The sequence below is a fragment of the Palaemon carinicauda genome, chromosome 24 (assembly GCF_036898095.1).
Source record: "Palaemon carinicauda isolate YSFRI2023 chromosome 24, ASM3689809v2, whole genome shotgun sequence".
NCBI classification, from domain to species: domain Eukaryota; kingdom Metazoa; phylum Arthropoda; class Malacostraca; order Decapoda; family Palaemonidae; genus Palaemon; species Palaemon carinicauda.
In genome coordinates, this window is record NC_090748.1 from 70,418,160 (window position 1) to 70,430,201 (window position 12,042).

At 34.5% G+C, this 12,042-nt stretch overlaps 1 protein-coding gene across 1 annotated transcript in view; it reads left to right on the forward strand.

Annotated features, from left to right (window-relative positions):
* Positions 1 to 12,042, forward strand: part of LOC137618147 (serine/threonine-protein kinase SIK3 homolog) — a 267,259-nt gene that overhangs the window by 136,131 nt on the left and 119,086 nt on the right. Inside the window, exon 8 of the mRNA XM_068348177.1 lies at positions 6,038 to 6,200. Within this exon, the coding sequence (XP_068204278.1) occupies positions 6,038 to 6,200 (163 nt within the window). The remainder of the gene's footprint in view (positions 1 to 6,037; positions 6,201 to 12,042) is intronic.

Consider the following 12,042-nt stretch of genomic DNA (forward strand, 5'->3'; position numbering starts at 1 on the left):
GAGAGAGAGAGAGAGAGAGAGAGAGAGAGAATCAGCTGTTGTAATCGAGTGCCGTGTTTTTGTTTCGTGTACCTCCTGAAGCGAGGAATTGATCGCCACAACTAACAATTGTCATGTTAATTTCATTCTTAAACTCAAGTTGCCATGTTAACTAGGGTTTTATTTCTTACGGAGAGAGAGAGAGAGAGAGAGAGAGAGAGAGAGAGAGAGAGAGAGAGAGAGAGAGAGATTTCTGCCATCAAATTTCTCTCTCTCTCTCTCTCTCTCTCTCTCTCGAGAGAGAGAGATTTTTATTTTACCGTCTACTCTACAAAACTAATCTTTGCAAATCAAATGTGTACTGTTTAAAATATGACAAAATATTGCCGACTCGTTACCGTAGTTTAGGCTATTCACTGCCGATAAACGAACCCAGTCTACTCGTGAAAACCTTGAACGCCTGGAGGGAAAAATAAGGCTTTTATATATACTGTACTAAACAAAAATAATGCTTCAATATACCATCATTAACACTACCATTACAATTATCGTAAGGTTGGAGAAAGATAATGATTGCCGAGAACGTAACCACAATTCTGTTTACATTTTGTCAGCTGGACTCGCAGTTAACAGTTGATTTCATTGTTGATGTGCAATTTTATCCTTAAATAGGCTATTCATTATGAAATTATGTTAATAAGATGTAATGTTAATATTGTTTTGTAAAATTTATTATAAATCACCGTATTTAGGGCTACCAATATGCTTAGAAAGACAATAGATTTGATACATTTTATAGTGCTTGACTCGCAGACTTTGAATAGTTTCGCAGATACAGAAAATTTATTTTTGAAAAATAGAGGTCGCATAAAAGGGGAATCGTATAGTAATTCGAACACGCATAATTCGGGACCCTACTGAGTGCAGTCTCAAATTATGTGATTCCCCATTTATGAGGTCGGTAGTTTTAAAAAATAAATTTTCTGTATCTGCGAAGCTGTTCAAAGTCTGCGAGTCAAGCACTACAAAACATATAAAATCTATTGGGTTTTTAAGTATATTGGTAGCCCCAAATACAGTGCTCGATAATAAATGTTACCAAATGATATTTATCTTACAATTTATTATCAATTTCATAATAAATAGCCTATTTAAGGAAAAATTCCATATCAGCAATGAAATCAGCTTTTAACTATGCGAGTCCAGCTGACATAATGTGAACAATTGTGGTTAGTTCTCGGCAATCTTTATCTTGCTCTAACCTTTCGATAATATTAATGGTAGTGTTAATGATGGTTTATTCAAGCATTATTTTTGTCTAGTACAGTATATATAAAAGCTTTAGTTTTCCCTCTGGGTGTTCATGGTTTTCACACGTAGTCTGGGTTCGTTTATCAGCAGTGAATAGCGTAAATTTTGGTAACAAGTCAGCAATATTTTGTCATCTTCTAAACAGTATAGATTTGCTTTACATTGGTTTGTTTTGTATAGTACAGGGTGTAATTATAAAAATCTCCAAAAAGAAAGAAAGAGAGAGAGAGAGAGAGAGAGAGAGAGAGAGAGAGAGAGAGAGAGAGATCTGTGTGTGTGTGTGTGTATGTAAGAAATAAAATCTTAGTTCATATATTACAACCTGAGTTTAAGAAAGAAATTATCATAGCTATTGTTAGTTGTGGTGATCAGTTCCTCGCTTTAAGTGGTACAAGAAACAAAAACATGGCACTCGATTACAACAGCTGATTCTCTCTCTCTCTCTCTCTCTCTCTCTCTCTCTCTCTCTCTCTCTCTCTCTCTCTCTCTCTCTCCAGTGTTATACAATACTTACATATACTGTAGATGAAGAAACTAAAATATGTTTCCTTAAAAAACGTCAATTAAATATGAAACAAAAAAATTGTACCGAGTATAAATCCATTTCAATCTTGGCTTAAAATATGACATCCGATTTTTTCAGCAAACCACTATTTTTTTAGGAAACATCACTTTATTATAGAAAATTACTACTATTTAAATAGTTAATTGTGCTTTAAGAAAACCCTGTACAGTACTTTTGTTGTGAATTTCGAAAATGTATGATAAATCGAGTATTGCTGACTTATTTTTGTTCAACTGTAAGCTGTGATCAGATCAGCTGATGTCTAGCTGCCGCTCTCAAGAATATGCGCGTACGAATACAATAAAAAAGTATTTTTACACCATTTCTTAACTTATTCTAAATAACTATACAGTTAATATTACATAAGCACCAAAGTGTTATAACCTATCATATTTTTTGTTTAGTGTTTTTAAAACTATCATTATTCTCTCTCTCTCTCTCTCTCTCTCTCTCTCTCTCTCTCTCTCTCTCTCTCTCTCTCATTAATCCACTACGCACCAGCATCGATAATGCAGAGACTCTTTAATGCGCTGCAAGCTCATCTAAGAAACATATCAGGAGTGAGCGTAGATGTTTTTAAGAATAAGCCCGATAAACACTTAAGATGCATCCCAGACCATCCAAGTCTGGACGATGCAAAATACACCGGACGATGCATTAGCAACTCTCTGGTGGATATACGAGGTGCCTCACACTGAGGGACCTTGGGGAACCCAAAAGTAGAATAAGGCAATAAGGCTCTCTCTCTCTCTCTCTCTCTCTCTCTCTCTCTCTCTCTCTCTCTCTCTCTCTCTCTCTCTCTCTCACAAATGAAATCTTTGTTGCTTCAAAAAGCTTATATTAAAATCAATCATGATTGAAATTTTCCTTACTTTCTCATGCACCGTCTCTGCCACATCGAACGTTATAGTGGTAACCCAATTGTTCGAAAACATTAATAACCGGCCTAGTACTTTTTTTTTCTTTTGCTGATGGTCCCATAATTGTGGTGGGTACAAGTTGACTTATAACTGAAGTTAGGAAAAGTATTTTCGATATGGAAAGGACAATTATCTTTCGAAAGAGTTTAGAATTATCGTATATCATCATGCTGTCATTAGCGGCAGTTTGCTATTGTTGATTAAACGCAAACAAAATGGTTTTCCTGTTTTGCTATGTTTCTAGGAATTTATATGGACATGGTAATTAAGATATTTGTAATAACATAATATTTACTAAAAGTTCTTAATATCATTAGTTATCACCTTGATCATTTGTATTTAATGCGTTCGTTTGTTCATTATGATCGTCGATGGAGCGTACTCTAAACAAATGGAATTAGTATAAATCGCATTCATTTCATTTACAGTGATGCCTCGCAACACGAAATTGATTGGTTCCGTAAGGACTTTCGTGAAGGGATTTTTTCGTGTAACGATTTTTTTCGTTTAGCAATTTTTTCGTGTAGCGAGTCGCCTTTTACATGTAAATAGCCTAATTCGTTCCTGACCCTAGAAAAATACCACATTAAATGATTATAAAAAGGATATTCGCCACTAAACAGTACTAAATATATGAAAAGTATTGTATTTTGATCATTTAATAATAAAGTAGTAATAATGTTCTTGGAAAGAAGCTTTTAATTAGAGCAAACAGTAAAAATAAAGTAACAAAAATGTGGAACCTAACCTTTGGAGTGAGGCGATGTCCGAGAGTGAAGTGTGGGGCGGTAGAGAAGGATGAAAATAGCGGAAAACGTTTACGTACAAGTGGCAGAAAACGTAAACCCTTAACTTTACAAAACAGATTTATAAATGACACAAAGCATCAACAATTACTTTTAGGAAATGCATCCATAAATGGCAGAAAGTATTAACACAACTTTACGATAAACTTAAAATAAAATTTCTTTTTGTTTCCCTTTTTCTATTTTTTTTTTTTTACTTTACATTTTCTATTTTCTAAATTTAATTACACTACGTATTTTCGTCATCACTGCCACTTTCGTTTCTTAGCTGGCGCTTGGTCTGCTTCTACCATAGGCCTCTTACTAAAACATTCGTCCAAAGAAGCTTGTTTCTGCCTGCTTCTTAAAATTTTCCGGAGCACACTTAACCGCATGCCAGCCTTGTATTTCTTGATTATTTCTATCTTCATCTCCATGGAGAACATCATCCTCTTCTTTCTCTTGACATCAGCGACTTTCTTGGGACCCATGGCTAATGATTTATCATAAGTATCACACACGATAACAGTATGTACTGTAAAATTGATACAAGAGCAAAATCACAAACACCAAGTCAATGCGTACGATACCATTGCAGGAACTAGAAGACATAGGAACGCCAATGCGTAGATGCACGATGAGATACAGTAGAGTAGATGACGACCAATAGGAGAGCAGGATCTCATGGTGGTAACTATCATCTGGGTGGGGAGATAACCAATGGGAACGCAGGAGGACGGTAGTTACTTTACGGGCTGTTGGGGTGCGAATTTTGAATTCCGTCTCGGATATGGTCGAGCTCCAGCTCCGAACTGCTTTTCGTTGTCCGAAACATTTTTCGTGATCCGAGTCGAAAAATTCTTTGCATCTCCTTTCATGAGCTAGAGGTTTGACTGCATTTCGAAGTTCTAAGAAAAACTCAGTAAACCAACATTGGCAATAGAAAAATTATCATATAATAAATATTTGGTAAGATAGCTGTTGCTGCAAAAAATAACATAAACACAGGCGTTCATTTCTTCGCTATGATCTGAGATGATCGTAAACAAAACAACGAGATAAACAATACAACAAAAGCTAGTCTATACAGTGATAGTTTTGCTATTCACTAGTTGTCTTATAAAACAGATATGACTTGGTCATTAAAATTACTACTAATTATAGGTCGTGTTATGAGGGGAAATATACAGTATTTACACCCTTCCTGGTTGTAATTTTAACCTTTTTCAAGTTATTAAAACTTTAATACATAATAATTCTTTAATCTATTTATAAGAACAATTTAATATTAGAAAACAAACAGTATAGTACATAGAAACTAATGGAAATGGGTGGTAAATGCATTTGAATAGGCAGGTTTTCTGTTTACCATGGCCCTAATGGAATTATTCCTGTTATGTTTTGAAGTATGCGATTTTCCATTTATGCGGGACTATTTATCGACCAAATTCTCGCATAATTCGGGACCCTACTATATATATATATATATATATATATATATATATATATATATATATATATATATATATATATGTATGTATGTATGTATGTATGTATGTAATTAGAATACACAATTATCCATCTTTATGATGAATGAAATAAGCCCACAATCAATGATAAATGAAATTTATTTTGAGCTGAAGGTACCATCGTCCTTACTCTTCTGAAGAGGAAAGGAGATGGTCCCTTTGGGAGCTTAAAATAAATTTCATTTTCCATAGATTGTGGGTGTATTTTATTTATTACCTATGTATATACAGTATGTGTATGAGTGAATATGTATATGTACATATATGTACATTCATATGTATATACTATATATATGTACATATGTATTACATAGTATATATATATATATATATATATATATATATATATATATATATATATATACAGTATATATATATATATATATATATATATATGTAGTGTGTGTGTATTCACTATATTGTTTTTTGGAAATAAAAGATAAGAATCAAAATTATAAGTGGGTACTTTAAGTTCCCTTCATAAGAATAAAATATATTCTTAGGCCGAGTTTTCAAGTTGAAAAGGTCACAAGTCCCAACATAATTTACCATAGGTCTCCATCTTAAATGATCAAATTCCCTACTCTCCAATGTGTTCAGTCAGCTGATCCTGCGATCACTAGTGAGGTATCCTACATATGTATCAAGATTTTACATAATAAAATTCAGTACTCCTAAAACAATTTAGTTAATTTGTATTCTGTTTTATACTTATTCAAAACGCTAGTTCTCATCTTTCAATGTTTTTGTCCTGGATACTAACTCTATAATGATATTCCAGCTTATGATTAGTATTATATTGTTAATTAATTAGACTATTATAGCCTTAATATTCCTGTACATCACCCTTTCAGTTTTCTTTGATGTTTTATTTTAGCATACTGCCAAAGATGTATTATGTATGTTTTTATATTTGATGTCTAAAATGTCTCTCTTTTTTTTCAATAGTCTGTTCATGGACAAAGATTTGACCACCTTAGTGCCATATATCACCTATTGGAGGAGAAGTTGGCAGAAGCTTCATCTGCATCATCATCTCCCTCAATATCCCTCTACCCTCAAACGTTACCTGTTGTTCCTACTCATCCGAGAAAGTCGTCTATAACTACTGGTAAGACTCAACAATAGAGTAGATGCTCTTTATGTTCTAGTTTGTTAACTCAATAGTTGAGGGTATTGTTTGGTTGAGAAGCAAAGAAATTTGAAAAATATATATAATTTTTTCTGATATTATTATATCCTCATATAGGATTCATAAATTCTGTTATGAAGTATTGGATAAAGATACACCTACTTATAAGAGCCAGTGGTGCCTATAGGTTAACACAATATTATTTATTTTAATAAAGTAACTGTAAGTCCTTAGGTTACTGCAGTTTTGACTTACAATGTTTCATGGATACACAGCAGTTTCAAACATGGAATTATTTTTTTGTTAGTTTAATTTTATCATTCTGTATTTGTGCATTGTTTTTAATCCTAGTTATGTTTTCATATTGTAAAAAGTATTTTCATATCCTTGGTTATGACTTTTGGATTGCATTAACGTAGGTGAGTGATTTTAAAGCTTAATTTCAGTACTGTATTGAAGGGAGTTTTGTTGTACTGTTTTTCAAAACTCAAATTACAGCTTTTCATAGAAATGGTGTTCCATTGTAACCAGAGGACCTACTACAATACAATATTTTTTTAGAAATGAGCTCTACTAAATATAATAGGCAACTCTTTCTTGATATTATTATTACTTGCTAAGCTACAACCCAAGTTGGAAAATCAGGTTGCTATAAGCCCAAGGGCTCCAACAGGGAAAATTGCCGAGGAAATAAGGAAAAACTACAAGAAGTTGAAGAACAATAATAACATTAGAATAAATCTTTCATATATAAACTATAAAAACATGAAAATAACAAGAGGAAGAGAAATAAGATACAATAGTGTGCCCAAGTGTACCCTCAAGCAAGAGATCTCTAACCCAAGACAGTAGAAGACCATGGTACAGAGGCTATAGCACTACCCAAGACTAGAGAACAATGGTTTGATTTTAAAGTGTCCTTCTCCTAAAAGAGCTGCTTACCTTAGCTAAAGAGTCTCTTCTACCCTTACCAAGAGGAAAGTAGCCACTGAACAATTGCAGTAGTTATCCTCTTGAGAGAAGAAGAATTGTTTGGTAATTTCAGTGTTTTCAAGTGTATGAGGAAAGAGGAGAATGTGTATTTGTAGGCAAAGATGAAATATGCTATAACCAGAGCGAGGGATCCAGTGTAGTACTGTCTGGCCAGTCAAAGGACCCAATAACTCCAGCGGTAGTATCTCAACGGGTGATAGGTGCCTTGGCCAACTTACTACCTATAATGTTTAAGGTTAAAGGTGTCTGGTTTCAGTTCCAGTTCCATCAGAATAGATGCTCACCAGAACGTCAGCCGGGCAAGCCCAACCCCCACTGTGGTGCCCTACCACAGCAGTAGCCTCCCCAGTAAAACAGCTTAAACTCACGGCCCTGGGCGGGGATCGATCTCTCACCACGCAAATGCGAGGCAAACACGTTACCACTGTACTAGCCAGGAGGCTGTGTAAACAGGCAGCAAGGTCAATATGCTACAGAAGGTTGATTTAGAATTTTTTTTTCACTCACTGGAAATTATAATCGTGACGTGGAGTAAAGTTTTTAGGGGAGATTTGACCTGATTAACTAGTTTATGAAAACAGCCGTATATGGCAAAATCGCGGATACAAAACAATTTTTTCCCATAAGGATTCATGCTAAGTCTGTCTACTGGAGACAATCAAGTCCCCATCTTAGCTCTTTTAACTAAATGAACTGTATTTTACTTTAAATAATTACTTGCATTAACTATGCATTGTTATATTCAATAACCCTGAGTTTAAGAATGAAATTAACATCAATATATTGCAAGATATGGTGAGCAGTTTGTGGATTCATGTTGGTAAAGGAAACAAAAACAAAATTGCATCATTCAATTTCATCAGCTGATCATTATTTAAGCAGACAACATTATTGCATTTTGAAAATTCATGATTTTTTAGAAATTTGTTTTCAATTTTGGGTGCCAAACAATCAACAATCAGTTGATCTTAATCTGCCGCTATCAAAAATATACATTTAATAGCAATGCATATCGTTTATATAATTTCTTAATTATTCAAAACCTCTTCATAAATATACAGTATTATCTTCAATATGTTAGAGCCTGTCATAGTTTTTCTTTGCAGGTAGTAGGCTGGTCAGGGTACTAGCCACCTGTTAAGATACTACCACTAGAGAGTTATTTAGTCCTTTGACTGGTCAGACAGTACTACATTGAATCTCTCTCTCTGGTTACAGCTCAATTTTCCTCTGACTATGCATATACCAAATAGTCTGGCCTATTTTTCTACATCCTCTGCTGTCCTCATACACCTGACAACAATGTGATTACCAAAAAGTTCTTTTTTTGCTTAAGGAGTTAACTATTGCACTTTAATTGTTCAGTGACTACTTTCCTCTTGGTAAGTTTGGAAGGAGACCACTTTAGCTATGGTAAGCAGCTCTTCCAGGAGGACACTCCAAAAATCAAACCATTGTTCTCTAGTCTTGGGTAGTGCCATAGCCTCTACTGTGGTCTTCCATTCTTTTGGGTAGAGTTCTTTTGCTTGTGGGTATACCAGTCACACTATTCTATCTTATTACTCTCCCTCTTTTTTTTTTTAATTTTTTTTTTTCAGTTTATTTATGAAATATGTAAATATTGTTACAGCTTACTTGTACAAAAGAAATCTCTCTCTCTCTCTCTCTCTTCTCTCTCTTCTCTCCTCTCTCTCTCTCTCCTCTCTCTCTCTCTCTCTCTCTCTCTCTCTCTCTCATAATAAAAATGCACTGTATTTATTTGTTTATTTCAAGGAAAGAATTATTATTGAGATATTGAGTTAGTTCACAAAATAAGCTGCATTTCTGTTTAAGAAAGTATAGATATAACATACTGCTCGGGAGACATTACATAAGAAGTTGCGTCATGCTACAAGAAAACATGTAGACTAACCGAGTCTTATGAACGAAAACACCGAACAATTAAAATAAGTACAGTTCAGATGCACTGTAGTGATACAGTATTACTAGATAGGAACAATTTTTTTTACACAAAACTGTAAGTTGATGATGACAACTTTGTAAAACTGTACCTTAGCATACTACTGTACTGTACCTTACTGTGTCCAGTGCGTAGTGTGGCCCATGTGCAAATGTAATATGACATATCTGTTTTGATGTTGATTCTGTTTTTATAATGTTTATTGTTAATTTTTTTCATGATCGTTTCTTTCCATATTTCTTTTCCTCACTGGCTATTTTTCCTTGTTGGAGCCCTTGGCTTGCAGTATCTTGCTTTTCCAACTAGGGTTGTATCCTAGGCTATTAATAATAACAATAATAATTATGATTATAAACTGTTGTAGAAATCAAATTAAAACAATATTAGGCAGTATTTAGCTGTGTTAATCATCAGCTCAGGCACCCACTCGTGGCAAGAGGCAGTTACTTTTTTGGTTTAGGAGTTAGTCCACCCTAGTGCAGCATTTATTCGCGAAAATTCCCTTTTCGCGGCTGTGTGTGTAACCTAACTACCGTGAAGAAGGAGGGCTGATTGATGGTTTATAATCACTTTAAGCTTCTTGATGGACAAGTAGCAGAACAGTGGAGAGAGGTGTTACCAGGGTTTAAGTCTGGGATGAATGATAAGAGTAACTGGCATCTTCTTTCATTTCATCTTCTCCCCTCTCACAGGCACAGGCTTCTATGGTATGCTGCAAGCTGCCCTCTGCTGTCTGCAGGTATAACTTCTTCCCTTGTGTAACCTGGTATATGCACATATATTTTTTATGCCCCTCCATACCCCCTTGGCAAGGTGGGACTTGGTAATGTCTATAGTTGGTTCAAAGAATCCTAGGGCATCTGAGAATTCTTACCTAGACACCATTGCTATTATCACTCAATCACACAGATTGCTCAGGGCTGCTAAAGCGTGTTATTGCACAGAGTTTAGCGAGGTGTTACGGTATTCCCTCTGTATGTGTGCGGATCTAGTGGGGTAAATCCCAAGCCAAAAGCCAGCCAGGTGGTCAGAACTTTCACTTAACCTTAGGGGAAAAATCTTCCTTAAGGATAAAAGGGTTTGTATTTAGTGACGAGAAACAAATGACAAATTTAAAGTTATTTGATTTTTTCCCAACGCTGCAAACCTTGAGCTCTTTATACAAATTTGTCCCACCATCACCTGTCCCCCTCCACTAAAAGTCTTATGGCTAGTCTTCCAGCTTCACCGAAAGTATATTCCTTAATAAAGAGCTCAAGGTTTGTATCGTTAGGAAAAAATACAAATTATTTTAGATTCAATATATTTTGGCATTTCATATTTTATGAGAAGATTCTCTTTGTTTTGCCTAGGAATGGTTATAAGTCGATACTTAAGGGGGCCGGCTAATGCGGTTTTTTAAGGACAGGACTTGGGACATTCATACCAGCTTAATAAATTGACTTGTGACATCTCCAAATTGCATAGGATTTTTACCTCTGACCTGAAAATGAGTGTTTTTCAAATTTTATCTCCTCCCTTGATAATTAATATTAAGACCTGGGATTACTATCCTATATAGACATGACGTAGACCTCTAGTCAAATGAAGAGTTTTTCTTATTAGAGTCATTTTTTTTCGCTAGATATGAATATTTTCCTTATGGTAAGAAAATAAACCTTAAAAATCAGGGGAAACAAAAATTGGAAAAAGACATAATCTGATTGTTTTATATCGTCTTCCTAAGTTATACACCAAATTTCAATGCTTTATCTTTAAAACTAAGGGAGAAGATAGTTTGAAGGTCAATAAGTATAGTTTTGAGATATGGGCATTCAAAAGTTTTTCTTTTTTACTTTTTACAAAGACATTATTAATAGATCATGATTATTATGAATTTTATGTACCTTTTTGGATAGTAATAAACCAAACCAAAGTTATTATCCTAATTTAATCATGAATAAAGATACCTTTGCTCAATATCTTTCTTCATTAGTCGAGAGCGTCGATCCTTCATCATCTCTCCTTCACCAACTCTGCTAATATCATCAATATTACCCCACTTCTGAACTCTTATTAGAGCAAAATTTTCTTTCTTCCCTTATGTAAAGCGAAATTGTTGAAATTGTCTTTTCCTCTTCGGCACGATGAAATTCTTGCTGAAACCAAGAAAAACAGAAGTAAAAGCGAGTGAATGTCCAGAGGTCTAAGTCAGATGTGTACTCTCTGAGGTTTGTTCTAGGACTGAAGGCCGAAGGGCGTAATTGCTGTGTAATACATCGTCTTTTGAGGTCATGGAATCTATACAGATGCCATTACTCACAATTTGTTTTATATTATAATGTAATGATTATCAAAATTTACTATAACAGGAAGAATACTACAATTTTCTTGTAGGGAACAATGTTTTTGGTTTATTGTGTTGCTTTTACTAATTACCCTGGAACTATGGAAGTAAGAGGAAATTTGACAAAATATTTTGTTTAAGCATTCTCCATTGCAATATGAAGCTCAGTTAATTTTTTCAGGATTTTGTTTTTCTTCCTATACCACCTACAGTATATTGGCATAGCGGCCAGGCCCTTAAGGAGGTTCTCAAGCGTCTTGGATTAGGTTTATTCTCATCTAATACTATCAAGGGTGTATTCAGATTTTGTGCAGTTGGAAAACCTTCAGTTATAATTTGACTCTTAAATGGGGTTCTCATGCATCTTAGATTGGGTTCATCTTCGCTCGAACATTATTGAGGGTTTATTTAGATTTTTTTTTGCTATTGCAAAACCTTCAGTTTATCAGGCAAGTTTATTGGAACTCATAATGTGGTATTCTAGTATTTTTATAAAGCCTTTAGGAAGGCCTGTCCTTCAAGGCTCTTGCAACACAAATGTC